Source organism: Tursiops truncatus, chromosome 3, assembly GCF_011762595.2.
Source record: "Tursiops truncatus isolate mTurTru1 chromosome 3, mTurTru1.mat.Y, whole genome shotgun sequence".
Classification (NCBI taxonomy): Eukaryota; Metazoa; Chordata; class Mammalia; order Artiodactyla; family Delphinidae; genus Tursiops; species Tursiops truncatus.
The window spans coordinates 151,453,569-151,480,799 of NC_047036.1; the positions used below are offsets into that span (position 1 = coordinate 151,453,569).

The 27,231-nt window shown below is 55.4% G+C and overlaps 1 protein-coding gene across 1 annotated transcript in view; it reads left to right on the forward strand.

Annotated features, from left to right (window-relative positions):
- The first annotated feature begins 17,900 nt into the window (after positions 1-17,900).
- Positions 17,901-27,231, forward strand: part of UNC5A (unc-5 netrin receptor A) — a 62,708-nt gene continuing 53,377 nt past the window's right edge. The window contains exon 1 of the mRNA XM_033853605.2: positions 17,901-18,167. Within this exon, the coding sequence (XP_033709496.1) occupies positions 18,098-18,167 (70 nt within the window). The 5' untranslated portion in view covers positions 17,901-18,097. The remainder of the gene's footprint in view (positions 18,168-27,231) is intronic.

The following is a 27,231-nucleotide window of genomic DNA, read 5'->3' on the forward strand; positions in this document are numbered from 1 at the left end:
GACGAGGAGATGGCAGAAAACCCATTCATTCATTCATTCAACATGTATTTATTGCTCCACTCCGGGCACTGTTCCAGTCACTGGAGGTACAGCAGCAAACCAAACAAAGATGGATAAGGTCTTGCTTCCATGGGAACATGTCATCAAAGAAATACATGAGATTTCAGCACAAGTCACAAGGACTATTCAGGGGAGCCAGCTCAGATTGGGTGTCCAGGGAAGGCTTTGTGGAAGACGTGACACCGGGGTGAGAGGGGGTGAGCTCTGTAAAGGTTTGGGGGGAAAGCACTCCAGGGAAGAGCAAAGACCCTGGGAGTAGAGTCTGAGCCATAGAAAAGCCCAGTTGCTGGAGGAAGTGGGTGTTGGGGAATGTAGTACGAGAGGAGGGGGGATGTCAGCCCCTGGGGACTCAGGAAGGAGAGAAGGCTGGGAGGATGCCTGGGTGGACTGGGTGGTGAAAGGAAGCCTGCAGTTCTCATCCCATGCCATGGTCCCTTTGACAGCATCTCTAGAAACCCCCAACTTGATCGAGACCCTGGACTCCCTCCCACTAGGCCAGGCCCTGTCTGCTGTCCCCCACAGCCTCTGGAGTCAGTTTCATCTTTGACCAGACCCACGGGGCACCCACGTGCTGGCTGAATTTCCCTTCCTGAATCCCCTCCAGGTTGGAAGAAATCTGTGTGGTTTGGATGAAGGAAGGGGTGAGGTGGAGGGGGAGAGAGCAAAGTGTGTTTGTTGGCACCAGAATCATAGCAGAAGCCAATGCTGGAAACGTTCCCAAGTATTTAGAAATTAAAATAATAAAAGAAAACTGAGCATATGGAGTTTGTAAAGTGTCGTCCATCTTCAAGAAGGGACATAACTTGCTCAGAATGTACAGGAGAGCTGGGGTCTTGAAGGATGTGTCCGTGGGGTAATGATGGAAACTCGCCTCTCAGGTGGGGACCAGGGGCAGGAGCACGTACTGCTCTGGGCCTTGCAGGGTGTGGGAATCCCCACTGGGTTCTACTTCTAGAAGAGGAGAAAGAATTCCTCTCTGTCCCCTCCCTAATCATGTGGGAGTCCCCAGTCCTCTCCAACCCAGGGAATGCTCCCTCCCCCCAGCTCAACTCCAAACCTATTTTAATTCTTCTGTATCCAACTCTAGAGCACACCTGCAGTGTCAGCCTCAAAAACACACCCCAATCCAGCTGCTTCTCTCCTCTTCCCCACTTCCACTCCAGTCCAGCTCCCCCCCTCACCTGACCAGCCGCTGCCTCTGCCTTGTCTCCAGATGCCTTTCTCCTCACCTCAACCTGGTCCAGTCTGATCTCCCCACAACCGTCAGATGGATCTCTCCCCCAAGGCTTTTCATCTCAGGATAAAAGCTGAGCTCCTCCCTATGGCCTTCAGGACCTGCACGATCCAGGTCCCAACTGTTCCCAAAATCACTGGTCTTTCTTCTGTTCGTCAACTGGTCATGGTCATTCTGCCTCAGGGCCTTTGCACACACAGTTCCCTCTGCCAGGAACACTTCCTCAGTGCTTTCTATGATCGGCTCCTCAACCGGGTCTCAGCTCAAGCGCCATCCTCAGAGAAGCCCTCCCTGGCCACCCCATCTGGAAGGCCACCTCTCCATTTCCTTTTGACACCGCTCTATTTCGACATACACCTGTCACTATCTAAAATTACCTCGTTTGTTGGTTTGCCTCGTCCCTCTATCATGTAAGCACCATGAGCCCTGGACCTTGTCTGCCCTCTTTCCTGCTGTGTCCTCCACACCTGGAACAGTAGTCGGCCCAGAGGAGACCCTTCACAGCCATCTCCTGAATGAGGACTGACTGAAAGCAGGGCCACCTGGTTTATTTGGTCATCAACTAAGTATATAGGTAGCACCATGCACAGCCTTGCAACTGCTGAGAGGCAAACATCACCTCACTAAGGCAGAATTCACGAGGTGCTGGTAGAGCCCTGCAGTCAGGAGTTAGGACACTGCGAGGTGGGCCCGTTCCCAGGGAAATCACCAGATACCTCTGCATGTGCTGAGGGCTCCCCATCCTGACAGAGCAGAAACCAGGCAAGAAACCTTAACTTGCCACTCCTGGAGTTGGGAGCCCATCTGGAAGGCCCAGGTGCCTCTGTCCCCACCAGGTGCTCAGGTGTCCCCAGTGCCAGACAGCCCAGCTGGCAGAAGCCAGAGAGGTGAGCTGGCTGGGAGCTGTGGGCAGCGGGGCGAAAGGAGAAGGTAGGTGTCCTACGAGAGCCTTTGGGGAGGAGACCTGGTCAGCCCATGAGCCCTGAGTGTCCTTGAGGGCTCTTGAGTGCCTTGGCCTGGGTGTGTAGAGGTGGCTGCGTGGGCGTTATGTAGACACCTGGGGGAGGGGTGGAGAGAATCTGTCCCCAGGGGTGGCTGGGCCTGAGGAGGGAGTGGAGGGTCTCCTCCCCGCAGCCCCTCCCCCTCTCCATCCTCCCCCTCCGTCTGGCTGCTCCTCTCCCGCTCTGCTGCACGCTGGCCTCTGCAAGATGGATTTTCCTGGCTGTGCCAATCTTGCTGCCACCTGTTCGCGCTGTGCTGGAGCCAGCAAAGTGGCTCAGCTTCAAACCCAGAGCAGCTGGGAGAGCCGTTGCCAAGCCCCGTCGTCCCCCTCGCTCCCCTCCTTTGTTGCAGCGGCAGCAGCTTGGGCTCCAAGTCATCCTGTCACCGGCTGTCATCTGGGCAGGCCCTTCTTTCCCCCACCATGACCCCGCCAGACCCCTCCAGCCCTCCCCAGGCCTCAGCCCCTCATGACCAGGCTGCCGAGTGGGGCACAGGCAGGGGCGTTTACAGCTGCCCTCACCACCATGCTGCCTCTAGCCCCCAGCCCAGAGTCTCAATCCCCTTTCCCTCCCCCACTTCCTGTGGGATTCCCCGATTTACTGCTCCCCAGAGCCTTCCCCAGAGCTCCACCCAGAAGGGCTGAGGCTGATACCGGGGGCCTGAACAAGCCAGGAGGCATCCAGCTTTACCCACCTAACCTGTGACAGAGCAGGTGGCCAGGGACACCCCCAGGCAGAGCAAGCTCCAAACCTCCAGGAGAAGGAGGGCTCTGGAAACTTCCTGCAAGAGCAATCCAACCCACGCCGGAGGCTCAAGTCCCAGTCCATGACCTTGACCTTGCTCCATGATCTTCAAAGCCCCTCTGAACCTCGGTTTCCTTGCCTACCGAGGGGCTAGGTTGGTGCCTGCCCACCCTGTAGTGCCACTGGGAAGAACAGAGGACTAGTGCCTTGAACTCCTTTGGGAACAAGGCAAGGATATAATTAAACACACGCGTGGGACAGAGAAATGCAAACTGTAAAGTACTGTGCAGCCCGGGGAGCTGTTTTTGCTCTTTCTCACAGGGCGTGGACCAGCTCCCAGAGAGACGGCCAGACCCCGTGGCCAGAACGCGTGCACGCCCGGCCCCCGGGAGAAAGATGCAGGCTGTGTCTGTCTTCAGAAATACTGGCTCCAGCTGAGGGGGCATCTGAAGACTGAGAGACAGCCACATCAGAAGATAGAGCAAGACACAGGCAGACAGATAAATAAACACAGATGAAATAGCCGGCAAGGCCGATGGCTCTGCTGATGGGAACAGACAAGCAGTGGTGGCTGGGTTACCATAGGCCGGGGCCTCTCTCCGCTCCAGCAGGATCCTTGCCTGCCTCCGGCCCTCGGTCATCAGCTCTCACACACTTGGCCTTGAGGGCACCCGGGTACAGCGTCCACACAGGCACACGCTGCTGCTCAAATGGCTGCCCCCTGCAGCCAGAGCTGGAGGGGGACCATGGACCCTCCAAATCCTGAGATGCTACTGAGAAGGGAAGTAGTCTCTGCCTTTAGGGGGAAGCGATCTTCCTTTGGTGCAAATTACCTGGGAGGAGCCGTGCCTTTGTCAGTGACAGTAATAGGAAACCTCAGACCATTTCCAATGAGAAGGTGGGAGGGGGGGCGGGGGGGGGGGCGAGGGGCGGTGCTAATCCCTGGGGATGAGTCATCAAAAAGAAGCTGAGGTTGGTGGAGAAACCATAATGCCTGCTCAAGTTTATCAACATGCATCTTTTTCTGGGTGCACAGAGCTGCTCACAGGGACCTGCAGATAAACAGAAAACTCTAGGGGCACCCGACACCATCTGCTTGGCGGGGGTGGGCTGGGCTGGGGGCACTAGCTCCGGAAGGGCATGAACGAGGCAGGGGTTCAGGCTAGCAGCGCTGCTTGCTCTTTGTCCCTGCCATGCCTCCTCCCACAGCTGCCAGACTGCTCTTTCTAGAATGAGTAGGATCCGTCCCTCCCCTGCCTACCTCCCCTTCCCATGGCTTCCCATTGCACATGTAATAAAGCTCAGATCCTACCCATGGCTTACAAGGGCCCCAGGGTCTGCCCTGCCTTCCCCTCCAACCTCATATCCTACCTCTTCCACCTTCAGCTCTCTATCCACACCAGCCTATTGTTCCTCCAACCTAGTGCCACCTCAGGGCCTTTGTACTTGCTGTGCTCTCTGCCTGGGACGCTCAAACCATCAGTTCTTTCCTTGGTTGCCTTCTTCTCATCATTTAGGTCTCAATGGCTAAGCCTCCCCCACCAGTTAGCGCCCCCCTCCTTCCTCTGAACACTGTCACGTCTCCCTGGGTTTTGCTCATTTGTTTTCTGCGTGGCACGTATGTGAAACGTGCGTGGTTGTAGTCTGTCCCTGCTCTGTAGAATGCAAGCTCTTGTCTTGTTCACTGCTGTTTCCCACTGTCTGGAGCAGAGCCTGGAACACAATAGGCATTTAATAAATATTCCCTCAGTGAAGGAGTGAATTCCAGAAGAGGCCAAGTGTCCCCAGAGTGGGGAGCACACGTCCAAGAAACTGCACAGGACAGAGGGGAATGCAGCTGGAGGAGCACGTGACTTTGAGGGGCCAGGACCAGAGAGACCCCATGAAGCTAATGGAGCTTATGATGCCAGTGCGTATTTTACCATGGGTTTTACTCAGTTTGCCTCATTTAATGTTTATCACCTGAAGCTGGTGTGCTACTAGTTCCACTTTCAGATGAGGCAGTTGAGAGTTTAAATCACATGTCCAAAGTCATACTGCTTATAAAAAAGAGTAGGGCTGGGACTCTACATTCCACTTCTCCTCTGTGGCTTGTGGCTTCCCAGCAGGTTGGAGAAAGGCCTTAGGGGCCTTGTCTGTCTCCCTAGAGTCACTCCCAGTCACATTCCTAAAACGCCTGCTTGAAATATCAGTGGAAGGGAACCACGGGCAGCAGGCTTACAAGGACCCCACGCTGGCTGGAGCAGTGGCTAGGAACGAGAAGTCAGGAAAGTGGGGCCTGCTCCTTGGGGGGCAAAGGAAGGGTGAACAGAAGTCTGGCTCATGACTGAAAAGAGGTTCCTGGAGGAGAGCTGTTCAAGGAGGATGCACTCATCCTCCAGGATGAGAATGACTAAAGGCTTGGATCCAAGTTCCAGCCCTGTACCTGGCAACACACCTTGACTTTTGGCCTAGCTGTCCCCCTCTGTGGAACAGAGATAATAATGCCTAACTCCCAGAATTGCTCTAAGAATGAACCCAGCCTTGTGTGTAAGAGTGGTTTTATAAACCTTCAAGGGTTGTACAAGTGCACACTGGTGAGGACCCATTTGGCTTCAAGGGTCAGAAACCCATCTCAAATTGGCTCAAGCTCAAAAAGGAATTCATGGATTCTTGTAATTGAAAAGTTAGAAAGGTGGGAGAGGTTGGGCTTCAGGCATGGCTGGGTCAGGGTGCTCTAACAAAACAAGCCTCTCTCCTTGTTTCTTTGTTAGCTCTCCTCTGTGGTGGTTCCCTCCTTAGGCAGGATCTTGCCAATGGATGGTCATCAGCCATTCATATCAGGCTACCATGCTGACAGATGACCAACCCCACCTGAAAGGGAGCATCTCCTGTATCAGCTCAAGTCCCAGTTTAAGTCCCAGGATTGATTCTCACTGGCAGAAACTGGGGGCCTAACCTGAACCAACCACCAGGATAGCGGGAAGCCAGTATACTGGGAATTCTGATTGGCCACCCCTGGAGCCAGGAAGTGGGACTGGTTCCATCTGAACCACAAAGACTGTGAGTGGTGGTGGAGGAGGTTCTCCAAAGGAACAAGGGAGTGCTGTAAGGGTCTGGGGGCCCAGCTGCAAATAACAGACGTTCACAGCAAGACCAACAGCGGCATTCTCACCCTTCCAGCTGGCACTGTAGAGCAGCACTCTTTAGGGCTTCAGGCTGGGAGGCTCCACTCTGGGGCTGCCCTGCAGGGGCTCAGAGGAGGCCACTTCCTTGATATTGAACGGAGCTACTGTGAGCATTAAACAGAATCATTCCGTGAATGTGAATTGTAAACGGTGAAAACACCCTTCAAATGTTAGAGATTATCCTTCATGTTGTTTTAGAATTGGAGAGGGGTGAGGAACTGCAGGATTTGGGAACCAAAAGGGACTTAGAAATCACTGGCCACCACCCTCCTCCCCCCCTTTTTTATGGTCATCCCTTTAAGACATCAAGAAGAATGAGTTTCAGAGGCAGATCACATCATATTACTCCCCTGTCTAAACTCTCCACTGGCTTCCCTTTGCTCTTGGAATAGTCTGGTTTCCCCTCCTTCCACCTCAAGGGTCCTTGGGATCTAGTCCCGCCCACCTCTCAGACACCATCCCCCATATCCTCTCCTGCCATCCCCTTATGCCTCAGCCACACTACCTTTCCTGTGGTAGCACAAACACACCAAGCTCATTTCGTTCTCAGATGCTTCACACTTGCTGTTCCCTCTGCTGGAAACACTTTTCCCCCAGATCTTCAAGCAGCTGCCACATTCTCCTCATTCGGGTCTCAGCTGAAACACCACTTTCTCAGAGAGTTTCCCTGCCCTCCATGCCTTCTATCCTCCACTCTCTCACTTTACCATTTTATATTTTTCACCATCTGGAATTATCTTGTTGGTTTATTTATTGCCAGTCTCTCTCCTGCCTGACACTCCTGCTGGAATAATCAGATCCAAGAAAACAGGATCTCACATAGCACAGGGCCTGGCATAAAGCATGGGGGTCAATAAATACTTGTTAAATGAATGAGTATATGGCTGGAGAGATGGTTGGTGGATGGTGGATGGGTGGGTGGGAGGATAGGTGAGTGGGGGAGTAGATAGATGGGTGGGTTGGTGGATGGGTGGATGAGTGAGTGGATGGGATGGTGGGTAGATGGGTGGATGGGTCAGTGAGGAAATGGATAAGTAGGTGGCTGGATAGATGGGTGGATGGGTGAATAGATGAGTGAGTGGATAGGTAGATGAATGGGTACATGGGTAGATGGGTGGATGGCTAGATGGGTGAGTGGATGGGTGGATGGATGGGTAGGCTGAGCCCATGCCCTGTCTAGCTCTGCCTTCACTCTCTAACCTGCTTCTTGCCCTTTAAAAAAGTGTGTCCTGTTACCCCCTTTAGATTAGGAGCTAACTTGGGGCTCTGGTAGCTGAAGCCCCTCCAGGCTCCCCACTTCACATCAGCTCAGGTACTGCAGCCTCAGTGCCACCTGCTCCAGTTGCTGAATTCACCTGACTTCAAAGCCCATTAAACCAATCATTAGGAGGTTAATAAAACCTTTCCCCTGCCTGGGCACACTTCCTCCCTTGCCTGCTGCCTGCTGCCTTCTGCCCATCAGCTGGGCCTGCCTGTCACTGTTGCCAGGAGCTGGGAGAGAGCTCCGCTGCCCCTCTTGCCTGGCAAGCCACACAGGTGAGCTGAGCGCCTTTGTCCTCACAGCAGCTCCCAGGGAGGGTGTCACTCAGTCCCTGCCCCTCCATGTATGTTCTTGGAGGTGGGAAGTAGGAGGCAGCTGGTCTCTTTGAGGACCTCCCCCCACCTGAGCTAGGGGGCCTGTGAGGTTGACAGGGGGTGGCTGCTGCAGTGGGGCTGTGGCAGCCTCACACACAGATAGCCTTCCGTGAGCAGTCCCAGTGTCTCTGCGACAGAGGCTGGAGGAGGGAAGGGGCACTGTTGCGACCCTGGCTCGCTCCAATTGCTGAGGAGTAGCAGGGTCCAGGGGAGCATTCAGGCAGATGGGTCAGCGGGCAGTGAGCCTGGGGAGTGCAGGGTGGACCCACAGGGCTGTGAGTCCACGTCCAGGGGATGCCTTGATACAAGTCCCAGGCCATTCTTAGCTTGAGGTTCTGAGGGCGAGGAAGACTCCTCTCCCTATCTGGAAAATTCCATCTCAGTGAAATCTGATTGAAGAAAACATCAATTCTCCACATCATTGTTGAGTGGGGGAAACACACACACACACACACACACACACACACACACACACACAGCAGAATGAAGCATACAGCAAGATACCATATTATAAAAATCTAACATCAAGCAAAACTACATCTAGTTATCTCAACATATTTTACCTGTATATAAGCAGAGAAAGGCCCCGAAGGTGACACACCAGACTTTCACCAGTGGTCTCTTCCCTGAAAAAACCTGAGATTGGGGGTGGTGGAGAGGTGGTATTTGTAGTCTTTATATTTTTTAGAAAAATAAGGTATTCATGTTTTATATGGGAAATTAAAAATTAATTTGTAAAGATATTCACCAAGGATGTTATTTAGAGTGTGATGGTCAGACTTAGCCCTTGAAGGAAGTGGCATGAAGAGCCACGGAAGGGCACGAGAGGGTCCCAGCAGGCATAGGAGCCCCACAGCCCATGGCAAGCTGGGCCAACGGCTGGCAAGCCCTGCGAGTGCTTCCTTTCACTTAGGAGCAACCCCGGGACAGGGCACCCCTGGCTACCTTCCCGCACCTGACCCTCCTCACAGCTCCCTCCAAGATCCCACCCTAAGGTGACAGAGGCAGATCCAGGAATTGGTTCCAGGACCTGGGGAGCAGAGAGGGCAGGAAGCCAATGCCCAAGGGAGCGGGGAGTGTTCTGCTCTACTGATCCCATAATGCCAGGGCTGCAGCCTCTCGGCTTCCACCCGGCCGAGTGACAGTGACTGCGTGCTCATGCAAGGGGGTTATTTTATTAACCAGATAGATTAAGCATCTCTCCTTCTAATTACCAGTTTAATTAACCTTGGCACACAGTATGTACCACCCCCCCAAGGGACTGAGTCAAAATTGCCTCGCTGGGTGAACATCGCCTATCTGCTCTGCCTAGCTTCAGATGGCCCTCCAGGAACCAGGACAGCAGGCTCTGAGGACCAGGGTTCTGGTGGTACCAGGGAGGAGCAGAGGAAAAAGGTGGATGGGGGTTGTCCTGAACCTCTCAGGAGGATCTTGCTGTGGGTGCTGGATTCCAACATGACCACCTCTTCAGCAGCCCTCCTGGAAGCGATCCTGGACCACCCTATTTGGGTCTCCCCAGTGCCTGCAGGGTAGCAATGGGCCCTGAGTAAAGTCTGAGAACCAGAAGATTTGTTTTCAACTACCACTTACTGAATGGTGATGGTGTGAGTGCTGCCTTCAATTCCCCGAGCCTCAGTTTTCTCACCTGCAAAATGAGCACAGTGAGACCTAGGACATGGGGCAACTTATGAAGTTTAATTCAGAGAACAGAGGCCAAGATGCCTTGTAAATTACATTCATTTATTCACTCACTCATTCAGCACATATTTATGGAGCATGCACTGTAAGTTGACAAAAGTAAGCAAAACAATGATGAACAGGGAGAATTTGGAGACCAAGTTCCCTGGAAATAGGCCAGTGTCTGGCTAAGAATCCCAGAGTCACCACCAAGTGTATATGCATGGGAACGCGCACACACACACACACACACACACACACACACACACACTCCTTCCAGACCTGTTGCCCACAACACCCTGCCCCGGCACACACCTCACAGACACATGTACATGACACATGGGCACACACATGCTCCTTCACAGCCATGCACAAAACACTCACAATCTCAGAAACATGCCTGCATGCATGGAGACAACTCTGCTCTCAAGAAGCGTGAGGCCAGGGATGTCATGTTAATAAGAAGCCGAGAGGCCCTGGTAAAGGGGGGTTTATAATATGTATTTATTTACAGGCTTATTAAAATCCTAACCTAGCCTTCTCTTCACTAATGCAGTGTTATTGGAGCCTCCTGGTGTCTGTGTGGGAGGGTGAAGATGGGAGCTTGCATACGTGTGAGGAGAAGCCTCTCAATGTGTCGTGTGTAGAGTGCGCTGAGGTGTGTGAGTGTGAGTGTGTGTGTGCACCCGGGTGTGTGTGTGCATGTGTCCCAGTGTGGAGTGTTTGTGTTATGCTCTCATGCTTCTTAGGACCTTTCAGTAGTGAGCAGTGTTTTTCAACCTATTTTTCACTATCGCCCCCATAAGGATCCTAGTAGACATTTTTTTCCCTAATGGCCCCTCTCTGAAATTTTAATACCGCAGATACACTATCTGTTTAGGTACCGTATATAGATCTGTTCTTCATATAGAGAAAGAGTCAGATTTTTTTCACTCATCTCCACCTGCAAAGAATCAAATCCCGCCCCCTCAGGGGCGATACTGCCCCTGTTAAGAATTCATGCTGTAGAGCCAGAGTTTCTGTCTCCAGCGGCCTATGACCCATGACATCGTGTGCCGTGGTTCCCAGTCTAGAGGGCTCAGATGGAAACCTCTTAAAATGCAGATCCCTGGGTGCCACCTGGAGAACACGTATAAGCCTGGGAAGGAGTCCAGAAATCTGGGTTTTAGCAAGCTCCCAGGTATTCTGATGCGCTGACTGAGGGAGGCCTCTGAGGTGGAAGGGAGCTTAGAACCATCGGGGATCATCTGATCTGAAAGGAGAGGGTCTGCCTGGAGCCGAGAACAGGGAATCTCAACCCACAAAGACTGGGCCCTGGCCAGCAGGGCCTCCCTATATCAGAGCTGCCCCAGGGCACTCCAAAGAGGCTGGGAAGAGTCTGGTTGCTGGACCAGAACCCCTCCAACTGACTGGGACTTAAAGAAGACACAATGAGTAGTGTGACCCTAACACAAGAACCGTGCAGCTGGAGACTGAAACAAACACTGACCCAAGTGTCTGGAGCCCCCTTTTCCATCTGTTCAGTAGAGCCACACTGACCTGGGCCTCCCTTCAGGGAGCTCTAACCTCCTCCCAGTCCCAGGGAGGAGGGAGAAGGTTACCTCAGCCCTGCCCACCAGACCTGCCCTGGGATTGCAATGGGAGCCCCAAGTTGTCAGGGACTGTAACCCTCTCTGGGAGTTGCCAAGGACCTAGTGGCAATATCAATAAAAAACAGAGACTCCCTACCTGGCCTTGCCCTTTGTGAGTGCCAAAGGAAAGCTGTGCCTCTTTGCAGGACTGGGCCAGTGCCAAGCCCCAGCCCTGTGTGTCTGAGTGATCAGAACATGGGGGACCAACTGATGCTCTGTGGGCCGTGGTCCAACATGGGGCTGCCAAGGGGCAGATGGGAGCCTGGAAGAGGGAGGGAGGGGCCATCGTGGTGGCCGAGGAGCAGGGTGAGGTGGGGTAGGGCGGGGGGTATAAGTGACTCTGTGAGGGCATGATGGCAGGGGAGGGGAAGATGGAATGAGAATGGATGGGAGATGAAGATGGAGATGGAGGAAGCACAGAGAAAGAACGGGGAGGGGGGGGGAACACTGCGGTCGGGTGGGGAAGCCATAAAGGCATCCTTCTCACTCTCTTAATCTTTTAAAGGCATCAGAGCATCTTGCTAATTGTTCATCTCCCAGAGACGCTAATGAAATTAACTCTGCAAAATGCTCATCAGGTCATCTGCAGAGGGCATGGTGCCAGGCTTCCACTTGGTCCAATCCCGTCCTCCTCAGCTCATACTGCCTCTTCGTGATGATTCCCCACCCCCTCCTTTTCACACAGTCCCCTCATCAGGGAACACCTCACCTTCAAACCTGCCTGAGAGTGCCCAGTGGGGACACTAGAAATGGGGGCCATGTAGCCAGGGAAACCTCCAAGTCTGAGATACCATGGAGCTCGTGGAGCTGGAAAGGTTATCTCTGGATGTGTGTATCTGATTGTGTGTGTGTGTGTGTGTGTGTGTGTGATAGCACATATATCATAGGAGCATGTGTCTCTAATAAAACCATTTGTTAGACTGAAGGTTCTTTCAATCACTCAGCAAACATTTTTGGAGCAGCATCTGAGTTTAACTCCTTGTCCCCTCCCTTACAAGCTGAGTGGCTTTAGGCAAGTTATGTCCTCTCTCTGTGCCTCAGTTTTTGTATCTACACAGTGGGGGTGATAATAGCATCTACTTCCTAAGGGGTTGTGAGATTGATAGAGATAAACCAGGTAAGGAGCTTAGTCCTGTGCTGGGCACGTGGTGAGTCTCAAGAAATGCCAGGCGCTGTCCTTGGTCCTGAAGGCCCCACGGTGAAAAGATCTCACTTCATGCGCTGAGGCACAGGAGAGTCCCAGGCACAAAGTTCTCAGTAGCATGGGGCTGCATGGAGAATGGACACGAAAATAGTCTGTGCAGGAAAGAATTGGGGATGTCTGGAAGTGTTTTTATATGTATGTAAATATATACAGAGAAAGTATGTGTTTTTATTGACTGTGCCCAATATTGATTCAGTATTGATTGATGGTATTATTGATTGTGTGCCTCTGTGTGATTTGAGTTGGGTGTGGGAAGTGTATTTGTGTTAGGAGCAGAGAGTGAGTGGATGTTTGCATGCTGTGTGTGTGTGTCTGTGTGTGTGTGTGTGTGTCTGTGTTGGATTCAAGGCATGGGTGGATGTTGGTATTCTGTGTGTGGAAGGGACTGGTCCAGATATTGCTGGGGGTCCTGTGAAGGGGTGTGTTTCTAGCTCTCTTTCCCCTCTCAATCTCTACACATTCTTCACTTGTCTTATAACCGGGCTCTCATTACACTCTAATGTACAACTAGAAGGACATTTATGTCTTCTCCCATAGGCCGCAGTTTCCCCCAATGGGCAACACTGAGACTTGCAAGCACTAGGCACTAATAAGTGCTTGCTCTATCCTATGCAAGGCTCTAGAACAGATTTTTATAAAAGATGATTCCGTACCATTCTTTCAAATGAAAATGACAGAAACCCAAATGGGCTTAAACAGCACAACAAAAAAGGGCTCATGCAACTGAAAAACCAGGGGTGTATCTGGTAGCTTCAGGAGCAGCTGGATCCAGGGGGGTTGAACAAAGAACCAGGATTCAGCCCTTCTCCCTTCTCCAGGCTCTGCTCTTCTCTGCCCAAGATTTAGTCTCAGGCATGTGCTCCTCACATGATGGCAGTCCCAGGATCACCTCTTTCCTTCTTCAAGTCCAGTAAGGAAGAAATTCTTTCTCACCTTAGTTCCAACAAAGGTCCTAGAACTGAGCCTCAGTGGCTTGGCTTGGGTCATATGTGCATCCTCTCATGAATTGCATTGTTCAGGGAATAGTGGATGCTTTGGGTCCTGAAGCATTGTGCCATCCTCTGGAACTGGGGTGGGGTAGCCCCACATGAATCTCATGCACTGATGGTGGGGAGGGGTGATCCCTCAAAGGAAAGATGGGAAGATGCTGCTTTCAGAAGACAGAAACTAGATGCTAAGCAGTGGGCAGATATGAATGCTGGAATCGTGGCAGAGATCATCAAGTGCCAATCTGGGATCACCAAGAACAAGTCGTTCCTGCCAAACTGATTTCCTTTGATTGGGTTATTGGCCTGGTAGATCAAAGCAAAGCAGGAGGCTCATGAGTCTGGGATTCTGCAGGGTATTTCCATTTATCTTTGTGGATGCGGCAGTTATATGTGAGCTGAAGGATGGTGTGATCAGAGGTTTCCCAAGTGGATGAAAGAGAAGCTGACTTATTGTCCCAGTGCAACTTGCAGGTAGTGTAGATTGGGGAGCCACGATATCTGTCCTTGGTTCTGCCCTGAGCCACCTGTTTCGTAAGGACTTGATTGAAAGTATATATGACTTCCCGCTCTCTTCTGGGAATGACAGGAAGCTGAAGAAAATATCAAGTCCCCTGCCTGACAGCCTCCACATCCTGAGATGGCTCCATATGGGAAAGAGAGATTAGATGTAATACAATGGAATGGAACTGGGATGAATTGAAGTCTCTGAATTTAAATTCAGAAAGCCAGTGACCCAGGGTAAATGGGTAACACCCTGTTGTTTGCAGCACCCATGGCAAAGACCTAAGGCAGTGTTCCTCAAAGCGAGGTTTTCAGACCACTGGCACCAGTAAAAATAGCTAGTAGGGGATGGTATAGGTTTGGTAAAAGCACAGATTCCTAGACACCTCCCCAGACACACTGAATCAGAACCAGGATAGGGCAGGGCCTGGAGATATGCATTTTAATCATCATCATAGGAGCTTCTGGCACATCTCCAAGTCAACAAAGGCCTCACCACGAGCTCTGAGGTCCCTCAGTCTGGTGGGCATTAACAGTACGATGTCACTGATCAACAGCTGACTGGGACTCTGCTCATGCGGTGCACAAGGCCATGTGGGCAAGAAATGTACCAACTTCCTTCAGGAGGTGCCTTCAGAGGAGTGGTCCCGTTGGAGAGATCCCACAGTGGGGGCCAATGTGTCAAGGGTGCCAGCAACAGTAGCACTGGAGGGAGAAAATCCAGGGTAGACCCAGACTTTGTGTTCTGAAGTAAAAGAAATGAAAGTTTTCTAAAATAACAGAAGAAAAGAGGGGGCAGACATGCTTGATGTGGCCCCAGAAGATGAACTCAATGAGGGGCAGATTCCTGCTCCCTTGAGAGGAGACATTTCCAGCCAGCAGAGCAGTTGGTGGTGAAACCTGTGCTCTGTCACGGGGATATTGCAAGGGGGCTACAGACACTTGCAGGAGGGTCCCCCCTAGGCAGGATCTGGCTCCTCCTTTCCCTTGAGTCTGGGGCTCAAGAGCAAAGGAGGTTGGAGATGTCAGGAGCCCTCCTATCTGGCCATCAACCTTTGGGTCTGAGACAAGGCCTTCCTGGCAGCCCTCCAACCTGGATTCTTAAGCAGAATTCAGGTGAGACGTCTACTCCCCTGTCTCCACAGGGTATCCCTGCTCTTTTTCCTGACATGGCCCTGAGTACCACCACTTGGAAGGGGACAGCTGACCTGAGACCTGAGTGACTAAAAGGAATCATCTATGTGAAGATCTGGGGACAGGAAAGCAAACAGGAAGGCCTGGAGGTGAGGATGAATCTGGATGCTGAAGAAACAGAAGGGAAACCACTATGGCTAGGGCACAAGCAGAGTTGCAGAGTAGGTAGGGGGCAGGTCATGCTGGGCCTAGAGGCTGTGGTCATCGCTGCTGCTTTCCACATATTTCAGTGGCTGACTTCCAGGCATGTGGTAGGAATACACTCTCTTGTCCTTTTGGGTGGGCCCGCAGGGCCAGTTGTGGCCATTGAATTGGGAGTGGAAGTGTCATTTCTGGGACGAGCCACTGATCGCTGGTGGGTGTACTTCCAGAGCTCCCGTTTCCTCTCCCTCACCTAAGAGTGGCTGCTTTGTACTTGAGTGATGAAGATCTGCAGCAGTAGACCCATATGATGGATAAGTGAGAAATAAATTTTTGTTTATTTAAGCCACAGAGACTTGGGGACTGTTACCACAACATAATCTAGTCTATCTTGACTGCTACACAAACCATCTTATTTTGGCTGAAGAGAAAGGGCCAGAGAAAGGACCAGAGCAACCAAACTGAACAGAGGAGAACCTTTTCTTTCCTGTACCCCAAACCTCATTCCCAAATTCTAATCCCAGAGCAAAAACTGCAGGGGAAAATGTACGGAGCGTGGACATTGAAATCAAACCTTGCACAGAGTCATCTCAACTAACCTTGCAATCATTGAATAAGGTTCTCCCTGGGCATAAGGTACTTTCCTTCCCCAAGCCTCAGTTACCTCATTGATAAAATGGAGATAATAATGTTCATTTAACAGGACTTCCTGTGAGTATCAAACCAAATTATAAATGTAGGCAGACAGCAGAGTCCAGGACACACCATTATGATATCATCTTATACCCCAGCCCCATTCCCAGTCTTTCATCCTCAACTACTTCCCTCCAGTGCCCAAATCCCAGTTCCTAATCATCTCCCCCATATTGGAGGCCCCAAATGCAGGTCCTGCTATTGTTTCACCTCTCTCACCCACCTCTTTCCTGGGAGTGGGGTGGGGCATAATGCCAGAGGGAGCAGCCTAGGTAACTGCTCCCCCCAACACACACATATGCGCCCGCGTGCACACACACACACAAAACACACACACACTCTCTTGTTGGGTAGATCAGGGCCCCTTGACACTGACTATGCACAAGCAATCCCCAAAACAGAGTTCAAACCCCAGAGCTGGTGGATATTTGTGGACATCTTCATCTGGGCTCACATGAAGTTAATTTAAAACAAAATTGTTTTAGTTAAAAATTTGAAATCAGAAAATCTCATATACTGATACAATGGCTTTTATTGAAAATTTGGAAGATGTGGCCCTACTGGGCCCCACCCCACCCCCACCCCCAAACTGGCACCTGGAGAAGAGCCAGCTGTGCTGGAGATGGGACCCTGTGCCCAGTCCCCAGCGCTGCCATTGCCTCCTTGGCACTGAAGCCCAGCATCTATAGATATGTATCTGGACATTGGCTGGTGTTTTTCACAGTAGAGTTAAGAGGAAAGCAAAACATTTCTCACAACCCTTCTCTATCAAAAGTGGGAAACAAAAGACAGACCGAGAGAGGGCCTCGTGTTTCAAGAAATACAGGAGAGCTCATATCTCTTTGTGGAAGCGAAGACCCTTCTTATATCGCCCAGCATGCAGCATCAATTTATATTATCGACTGGCCCCTGTAGACATTTTAGTTTGCGACCGTGCCCTCACCCTTCCCATTCTCCTCCCGAGCCAGAGTAGGAACCTCTCTTTTTCTAACCACTCTCCCCGTGCACATGGTGCGTGTTTGTCATTTCTTTTCTCCTTCAAGGCAACCCTCTGTTTATTTTAACCAGATTAGGGAATGGGGGATGGGGAACAGGAGGCTCCTGCAGCGGTCGTTGCTGGAGGCTCCGGGAGACAACATGACTTGCCCAAGGTCACAGAGCTAGAAGGCGGAGGCTCCTAGACCCTACCCTAGATCTCTCTAGCTCCCAAAGCCCGGTTGGTTCCTTCACGCCCACGTCTCCGGCGCGGTGCGCACTCGGGGCGCAAACACCGCGCGCCCTGTCGGTTGCGCTGCGTCCTAGGATTGTTTTCCTTAGGTGAACGGTGCCGTGGGGTTAGAGAAACCTGGGGTCACTCTGAGGTCCACCAGGCTACGTGGCTGGGACTGCGGGTGGCGCCTAGTCTCGCCTACCCGCGTACCTCTGCTAGCGGGCCAGAGCCCGGGAGCTCTCCCGCAGTCCCCTATCCAAGCTACGGGCTGGGTGGCGTACCGCGGCACGCTGCCTGCCTCGGAGCGCGGCCGGGAGGCGGGGACTGGGGTGGGCTGGGGGTAGAGAACTGCAGCGGAACCTACCCCGGGCACCCCTGCCCCGGGCCTCTGTCTGCAGCCTGGCGCCGGGCCGGGGTCGCCGCAGCCCTGGGCCCCTCCCGGGCCACCTGTGCGCCGGCTGGCGGGCCCGGGAGAGCCCGGATCCGGAGAACCGATCCGCTCCGGGTTTCAGACTCCTGGCTGGTCCCTGGAGATCGCGTGGGGCGGTGGGAGGCCTCCCCGCCCACCACCCCAGCCCCTCCCCGGGGGAGCCTCGGGCATCGCCGGGAGGGATCCCCGGAGCTGGAGGGTGGCCCACTCGCGCGGCGCAGGGCGGCGGGGCCCCTCCTTCCTTCCCCCGCCCCGCCCTGCTGTCGCCCCGCTCCGGTGCTCCAGTCCGGATTTTGCGGCGCCCGCCGGCCGGCTCCCAGGCTGCGGGCTCAGCGCGGCGGCTGGCTCGGTGCGCGGCGCGGCTGGCGCTGCGCTCCGCCCCGGCTGCATTGCTGCGCTCCTGTTGCCCAGGGGAGCCCACGCGCCGCGTGCGCCCCGCAGCCGGCCGCCCGGAGGCAGCGCAGACCGCTGGCAATGGGCCCCGGGGGTGCCCGGAGCTGGGGCTCTGGGCTGAGGCGCTGAAAGGCGCCCTCTCGTCCGCGGGGCCCCGCGCCCGGCCCGCCCACCCGCCTGCCCGCCCGCGGCCATGGCCGTCCGGTCCGGCCTGTGGCCAGCGTTCCTGGGCATAGTCCTCGCCGCCTGGCTCCGCGGCTCGGGTGAGTCATGCGCGCGCTCTGGGGAGGCTTGCGGGGGACCGTGCGCGCGAACGCTCGCTGCTCTGGGGGTCCCTGATCCGCGCTGCCGGACCCGGCCGGGAGCCCCCGGGGGCCAAACTTTGCGAGGCGGGACGCGGGGGCCGCCTCTTGCTGCTGCGCAGCTTCCTCGCGCGCTTGCCCGGAAGCCTGGGTTCTGCCAAGTACAGGAGCAGCTGTCAGCGCGTGGGGCTGGCGAGTGTAGACACCCCACGCCTGCAGGCGGGGGAAGTTTGCTGGTTGCCCGGCCCCAGAGCAGGGTCGGGGGTTTAGATCAACGCCCCGGGGAGTCTGACTTTGCCGGTTAGCAGTTTAGAGGGGTTTGACCACATCCCAAGTGCCCAGGAAATTGAGGAAGGGGGTTAAGATACCTCTTCCCGGCAGCATCTGTCCCAAACAGCTACTCACAATTCCCAGCTTGGCACCTGGCCTCTGCCCACGTCCGGAACACAGTGTCCTCCTCTGTCCTCGCCACACACGCTCGCACACGCACACACCCAGGCGTGGAGGCGCATACACTATCCCCCCAGCCCCTGTAGCCGGCACAATCAGAGCGCCAGGGCCCCTGACCCGCGCTGTGGCTCTTGGCATTCCTGGTGTGTGGGGGCCAGAGGTGTACGCTGTGGATCTACTGCCGCGTCCTCCCCTCCCTTTCTCTGAACAACCCTCTCCCTTCCTTCGTGTCCCTTTGGCCACCCTCTCTTGCCCCATAACTCAGCCTTCAGCCCACCTCCTGGGGGTGGGGGGAGCTCCCCTGCATCCTTTGTTTGCTGTCCCTGAGCTTCCACCTAGGCTGAGTTTTTGGGGGCCTCCTGGTCTGTGCCTGACCCCCGTGCACTTAGCAGAGCTGAGTCTCTATGTGTATGGCGGGGGGGGGGGGGGGGGTGGGGGGAGGGTGTCATTCATGTGATCAAGGGAGCATGGAGTTTGCCCTAGCAATTCTTGATTCTTGCTGCCCTGAGACCCTGGGGGTGGGGGTGGGGGTGCTGCTGAGCCTGGCCAGGCCATTGTTAATTCCAGGTGTGTCAGAAGGGAGCATTGGGTTTCCTGAGATGGGAAGCCAGACTGACTGGAGATGAATGAGTGAAAGCTCAGAAACCAGCCTGATGATTGAGGCTGATGGCTGTTTCCTTAAAGGGTCTCTGCATAGTGCATCCTGCATCCACCACTGCCTGGCCACCCTCTGCATCCTGTCCCCCTCAGTCCTCCCTCCACCTCATCCCATCCACTCTCTCTCCCTTTCCATCACCCCATCATCCCCCCACCAAATCCTCACTTTACCAAACCCCTCTGCCCCGTGACCTCCCCTCCTCATCCGGACTGAGCTGGGAGGCTGCACTGCCACCGGGTGCGTCTTCATATTGCACACATGTGTGTGTTAGGAGTGTGTGCATCGCTCAGGGGTACGGGTTGCACCACTGACTGTGGTGATCTGGGGGTGTTCGAGCTCCACACACAAGGGAGGTGTTGCTAGATACCCAGTAGGGGCCGGGACATGTTTACTGAGTCAGATGCTTGCGAGAGGGCTGTGTGGTCATATCTGCACGTTGCCCACGTGAGCACGTGTGAGGGCCATGGGCTGCCATGTGTGCCCTGGCGATGACGCGGGTTGGCAGTGTGTGCAGGCTTGGTATGCGTGTGGCCAGATGAGCGTGTGTGACGGTAGGCCTACCGCACGTGTGTGACGGTTGTGAGCAGTGGCACAGGTGAGGGTGTGTAGATGAGACGGTGACGGGTACTGGTGAGTCAGGGTGCCGCAGCCCCGGGGGTGCTGTGTGGATTCCTTGGGAGGCTGTAGAGTGGGGGAACCGCATTCCTGGGTCTCGAGGCACCTTTTGGGGCCTCGTGTAAGGTTGCGGAGGGAGCTGGCCAGTGGGCACCCGTGCCACAGGGCTGCCCTGGAGCAGAGCCTGCCTCTGGGCATCAACTCTCAGGCCCATGTGAGGGGCTGCTGAAGGGCATGGGGCCCTTCTTGTCATCTGGGGCCCCTTACTGCTGGCCCCCACAGGCTCCGGGCACATGTGCCCAGCAGGCTGGCCCTGCGCTGACCCCGGCTCCTCCCACACCGCCCATTTAGCTCCTTGGCAACAGCAACCAGTGAAATGTGTCTGTGAGTGGCTGAGGGAGGGAAGGCTGGCCAGGCGGCAGGGGGCGCCGGGGGCCAGCACTTCTGAAGCCTCCTGCTCTCCAGGCTAAGTGCCCACCCTCTGTCTTCTGATATCACACAAAAGCCTGTCCCTTCAGCACACTTACCTGAGTGGGCCCTCTCTGTGCCCGCGCACACAGGGACCCACGTGTCTCACAGGCTTTTCCCATTCATACCCAGTCACACAGCTGGCACCTGCCTCCCCGCCCCTGTGAGCTGCACACACCTGTGTTTCCCTGTCTCAGATCTCTGCACTCCTGAGGGGGCGGGGCCCACGGGGAGCTGGATCTCCTGGAAGGTGGGGCCGAGGGGCATCACTGACTCGTGGCACTGCCCATCCTGACCCCAACAGTCTGTCCCAGTGGCCGCTTCCTCAGGCCCCTCCCCCACCTTCAGGGCTGATCCTGGACCCCTCTTTCCAACCCCCACCCCCAGGCTGGAGCACTTGGTTGCTGAGAAGGTGTCTTAATTCTTCAAGGCTAAGAGATACACTGCTCTCACTCACCCTGCCTTGGGATGGGGGTCTGCTCTTTGGGGTCCCCCCAGGCACCCCAGAAGAGGGCTGGCCCTCTGACTGGCCCACCTGCCTCTCCTTGCCTGTGCTGGGAGGGGCTTCCCTTAGGAGCCTGGGATTGGCATTGATCCAGATACCAGACCCCCCCAGCCCAGAGGCACTGACTGGCCTGGTTCCTGGTTCCTGAGCAGCCAACTTTGGCCTCAGCCAGGGGCCAGGACCCCCTGTCTTATATCCCTTCATCCTGCCTCGTGCTGCTCTGGGCCCCAGAGCTGCAGACTCAAGCCATGAAGTCTCAGAGGCAGAAGCTGCCCTCAGCCAGGGCTGGAGGACTTTTCCAGGCAAAGGCCCCAGTGCTGGGCTTGGCTGCCACCAGAGACACATGTATACACAGATGCACACACACACACACACACACACACACACACACACACACACACAGGCGTGCGCACTGTCTCATGAACGTACCCAGACCTGCTTATTCCAGGCCAACCCTCTCCTGCAGTCCCCTCCTCCCAGGGGCCCTGCTGTCCCCCCTCCCCTTTTTCCCCCAGCCTGGGGCTGGAAACCTTAGAGTCTCTCTTGGCTCTAATCTTCTCCTTCACGCTTCATGTCTAATCTGTCACCAAGTCCTCCAGCTCAGCCCTACTTGTGACTTTGCTCATGTCCCTCTCCTCCTTTGTCCCCTCCTCCCCCAGCCCTTTCTTCCTCACCTTTCTCACTTGGACCAGTGCAGTGGCCACCCCCCACTCATCCCCCTCCTGTGCCTCCTCCACTTAGACTAATGCCCCTTTTACCCAGGCTAGAACCCACTAGAAAGCCTTCTGTGGCACCCCAGTGCCAGCAGGTAAAGTCTGAACCCTGAGCCCAGGAGCCCTTAGGAAACACCTGCATCACCACACATCCCTGGGCTGATGTGTTGGCAGGTTGGGCGTCCTCCCTGGCTCTGACTGCTGGTGGGCTGGGCATCCACACCCCCAGACAAGCTCTTGCTTCCACACACTGTACTTGCCTCGCAGAACCTGGTGCCCCCCAGCCAGCCAGCCACGCTCCCCATCCTATACCCCAACATCCTCAGCTCTGTCCAGATCCAGGCCAAGCCCCCCTGCTGCCTCCAGTCCCCACTTTTCTGCTTATCTCAGCCCCCAGCTTCAATCCAGCCCCCTCCAAGAGGCCTCCCCAGCTCCTCCTAAGACCCATGCAGGGGTCACGGCACACTGAGGAGCTCTGAGTGGGCTCCAGGACAGAGGTACTGGTTCTTCAGCCCTGGAAAGGCACGTGGGGCCTGGGGCAGCTGCCAGAGGCATCTGGCCCGAGCCACCTCCTCATTCACACCAGTGCTTCCCACACATATTGCCACTGTCTGCGGCACTGCGACCCGGTTCTCAGCCCCCAGTGTGCTCCAAGTCACAGCCAGTCAAATGCTTATTTTTTCTCTGTTTCCTCTGCTTGAGTTCGGGTTCTCTGGATAGGCAGGGAGGGCTCTTGCAGCTGGGGAGAAGGAGAGAAGTTTGCTCTGTCCCCTCCGCAGCCCTCCTCATCCCTCCTCATCCCTGTGCCTGTACACAGACTGCCCTGCTCCAGGGAGGCTGTAGATGGCTCCTGTCCAGGGCGGGGACCAGCTAGCTGACGCCCCACACACGGATGGCAAACCAGCTCACGGGAGCCTGTGTGAGTCCCTCACACAGCTTTGCCAATGTATGTAGAATAGGAACCTCCCTGCCCACCCCCAGCCCTCCCAGGCATAGATGTTCCCAGGTGGGTGTTTTCTCATGCAAGTAATGTCATCTGGCCCCCAGACTTGCAGACTGAAGCCCCTGGAAGTTAGGGCTGAGGGGCACCCAGCTGTGGCATTAGCCATCCTGACCCTGACAGTCTGTCTGGGTGGCCCTTCCTCGGGCCCCACCCCCATCCTCAGGGCTGGAGTTGACACCAAGACCGGCGGCTCTGTGGGCACCTACCCAGGGCTCCTAGCTCCTGAGGCTCAGCCCCAGCAGAGCCCAGCCCCTGGGCCCCGACCATCCTCACCACCCAGATGGACGCCCAGCTTCCTGCAGTCAGTTCTGCTGGCTCAGCCCTCCGTTCCTCTTGTCTGCTCCCATGAGAGTGGCATTGAAGGGTCCTCCTGCCTTCTGGGGAGGCTTGGCCCCCTCCTCCTGTCAGGTCTAGTAGAAAGGGCAGTGCTTAAGAGGCAGACAGGCCCGGTTTCAGTCTAAGCCACCTGACCTAGGATGAGTAAATTTTACTCCCCAGCCTGTTCCCACCTTTGTAGAATGGGGTCACGTCTGCTTCCTGAGGTTATAGTTACGAGTTGATAGGCAACATAGAGCACCCAGGGTGGACCCCGACATGGAGCAGGCATGCGTTTGCCTCCTTCCTCCATTTTCCCTGGCACCTGAAGGGACATGAGTTAGGACAGGGTGGGGTCTTAAGATGCATCAGGCCCCAAGCTCATATATACGAGAGAAGATGGTCTCTGTATAAGCTGCTTCACCTCTTGTTGCTCCAGCCCCAGGCAGGAGCCCTCAGGAGGAATCATTGCTTCTAGTTGGAAGAAGCACCCTACTCACCCCCCATCTATACACACATCACCCCTGCAGGGCCTGATTCAGACACCGGTTGCTGCAGTGCAAAGAGCTTTGTTTGGGGGTTCTGTGAACATGATGATTTGGGCTCAGCTTGTCCTGGAACTGTGTGCTGACGATCAGCTCTCACACACAGAACATGGCAGCAAAGCAGGGGTGGGGGCCCTGGATGGAATCACTTCTGGTTCGGGCTCTGCTGTTTGATTGCTGTGTGATCTTGGACAAATCACTTAACCTCTCTGGGCTGTTTTCCTCTTTGTATACTAAAGGGTTGGGCTTGATGACTACTGGGGGCTGTGCCCAGAGAGGCTGCCTTGTGAGCCTGGGGTGGACTGTGCACTCAGCAGCAGGTTCCCCCAGGAATTGTTTACACCTGCCCAGCACCTGCCAAAGCCACCAACCACACTGGCAGCAGCTGCCTGTGTTGCTTTGGAGCTACGTGGCTGTTGCAGCAGGGCCGAAGGTGACTGTGAGACAGAGGTGGGAGTTGTGAGTCCCAGCGCCCAGGCAAGGAAGCAGGGTCATGCTTTAGCTGGTGAACTCCCCCAGTGGCAAAAACAGACCTTCTCAGGACCCCCAGAAGGTCAGAGTGCCAGTGCCTAAGGCCCACCCTCTTCCCAGGGACTGATGTTAGATGCTGCAGGCAGTCGTTGGTCCCCTGGGAGCCAGAACCCCAGGCACATGGAGAAGGTGGTAGGATGGTTGAGTTGGCAGGCTCTGGGGTCAGGGTTTGGACCAGGGCTCCGACTAGGGTGAGGCAAGGGAGGGGCCTAGGGTGCAAAATTTAAGTCGTGCTAGTACAGGGTCAGCCCCTGAGGGTGAGTGCCTCCTTACATTTTGTACCCTTGGCACCCCCTGCCTCACCCTCGTCCTGGCTGTGGATCCAGCTCCTCCCTGTACTTCTTTATTTCCTTGTCTCTAAAATAGTCATAAGAGGACCTAACTCAGTGTTGATGTGTGAATTAGGCAGACTGATGGCATGCCAATCTTGGCACACAGTAGGCACTCAATAAATGTTAGCAATTGCTGGTGAGGGATATGGCAGAGGGCACTGTTCCATCCTCTCCTATGGGGAGTGGGGGAGTCCTTGGTGCCCTCTTTGTGGGAGAGGGTGCAGCTAGGGGTCCAGGCAAAAGGGCATAGGCCTGAGGGGAGGTCTCCATTTGGGGATGGGGGACAGGCCTTGTGTCTTTTCTCTGCCCACTTTGACGCCCGGGGCAGGGCATATAGAAGTCCCCTGCCCCTCCTGCTCTCCAGGTGTGGTTGTTGGCTGCGCCATCCCAGCCCTGTTTGAGATGGAGACAGGGAGATTCATAGCCATCAGGAGAGGCCTAAGTGGCAGCTGCTCCCCAGAGTAGGCCACAAAGGGCAAATTTTAGGTGGGGGAGGGGACCCTGAACTCCCCACCTATGAGTGGGCCATGGTGAGAGCACCAAGGGCCAGTGCCCTGATGGGTGAGTCTCCCAGATTCAGGCCCCTCTGCACGCCTGGATGTCAGAGCTGTGTCCCTCTAGAAGGCTCAGGGTCACCTTGAGCTCCAGGCAAATACATGGCTGAGGTTTGGGGAGGGGGAGTCAGTCCAGATTGATCCTTGGAGAGGGAGCTCTGGTCCCTGTATCCCACCTCTGCAGTACACCTCCCCAGCCAGGGTGGCAGGTGGGACTCCCCGTGCCCCACCCCAGCATGTCCAGCTCAGAGCCTGCAGGGAGGTACACCCCGATTTAGACCCTACCCCCTCCTTATTGGAGCAGAGACCAGATGGAGTTGAGGGGCTTCTGCCTTTTTCCACATCTGCATCTTTCCAGCCCTTCTCGCCCCCGACCCCAACAAAAAAAGAAAGAAAAAAAAGGATGCCAGGCACTGGCAGGTAGAAGTGATTCATTATGGTCCCGGCGTGACAGGCGTGACCGGAGCCTTCCCCACTCCCCACCACGTTGTCCGGGTAGCTTGGCGGGTGGGGGTCGCGGGCTAGAGGCAAGCCTCCTGCGGGCGAGCTGCGGAGCACGTGAGCAGCCGCGGGGCGGCAGGTGCCCGAGCCCATGGGAGCCCGAGCCCAGGGGATTAGCAATTAGCCGCTGCGCCCGCCCGCCGGGGCTCTGGGTAGGGGCGCGCCCCGGGGCCGTCCAAGGAAAAGGGGCGCTGCGCGTCCTGGCCCGCGGCCCCGCCCCCGCCCGGCGCCGGGTAATGAGCACGCAGTAAAGTAGGCGGCCGCGCGGAAAGAGGGACAGGATCCCTCCGCCCGCGAGCCCGCCCGCGGCCGCCCGCCGGATTAGCGGCTCTTTGTTCGGGGCCTGTTAACAAGTTGCTGGCTGAGCGCTCGGCTGCCGCCGGGGGAGCAGACGTCCAGCCTCCGGGCACTGCGGCTCGGCGGCCTCCGCCGCTCCTCGGTTCCCGCGCCCGCCCGGCTGCAGCCCCCACTGGCGCCGCCTTCCCTCAGACCCCGGAGACGTAGCTGGGCGGTGGGCCCCTCTGGCGGTCTGGTGTGTGTAGCGGCTCCAACTCCCAGGCTGAGCTCGCGGCGGAAAGGAGGAGATTTCTGGGGCACCTTCTGTAGGCTTCCAGTGCGCCGCTGTGGTCCGTCCCATTTTACAGATATGGGAGGGCATGGCTTCCCGAGGTCCCGCATGGGCATCGTAAGCAAGCCTGGGGTTCCAACCCAGGTCTTTGACATCCAAACTCATTCTCCTCTGCTAAGAGGATTGAAGCCTGCGGCGGGGAAAGGAGGAGGCTTCGGTGGCTGAAACTGCCGTTCCTTATATTCTTAATTACCTTGGTGATGGTAGGAGCCGTGGCCGGTGCTGGGCGCTACCTGCATCATCTGATAAGAACCTCAGGACAACCCAGGAGGTAGGTGAGGTTAGTCCCGTTTATTAGATGAGGACACTGAGGCTCAGAGAAGTGGCAGAGCTGGGACCTTGTTACTGCTCAGCCTCACTTCCCCCACCCACACCAGCGGGGAGCAGAACCAAGCCCCATGTGTCCATTTACTGTCAGGACCTTGTCTGGTGTCCCATGGACTTGAAAGCCCACTGGAGAGAGTCAGGGGACCTTGCTCCTCGGCATGATCTTGGGCTAATCCCCTCATCTCCCAGAGCCCATTTCCCCCCTGTATCCTGCCTCTTCACACCATCCCACCACTAGGGTGCAGGTACTTTCTAATCCTGGGCTGGGATGTCCAGGCCACAGGATTTTGATTATAAAACCCCCTGGGGGTCGGCTTTCCAACTTTTCCAGGGCCACACATCTTCAGGTGGCTCGGGCTGTTCAGAGCAACTTTCTTATGGGAGGTGGAATCCTTCCCAGTAAGCTCCTCTAGATAGTTCTTGGCTTTTCCTTCTGGGGCCACACAGGGTAGCTTTTCTCTTTTCAGTTATTTAAGACAGGGCCCTATCTGCCCTTTGCCAGGCCAGGCACCTCCCATCCACTCAGGTGTTCCTCATGTAGCAGGTTCCAAGCCCCCTTCTCTACCCCGAACATCTTTGTTAGCTGTGTCTGGATGTCAGTCCCAGCAGGGCATCCCACTGTGACACAGTGCCCTGGTGTGGACTAGCATAGGATACTAAGTGTGTCTGTTGCAAATATTGAAAAACCCAACCCAAACTGGCTTAAGCAAAAAAAAAGAGATTTATTGCCATGTGTGACTGAAAGGCCAGGGGTAGCTCTGGCTTCAGGCATGGTTGGATCCAGGGAGAACAGTGTGACCAGGATACATCCCTCTTCTCTGCTCTGGCAGGGGATGGGGGGTGTTGGTGCCACTCTCCAACAGCCTTTCCCCTCACAGTA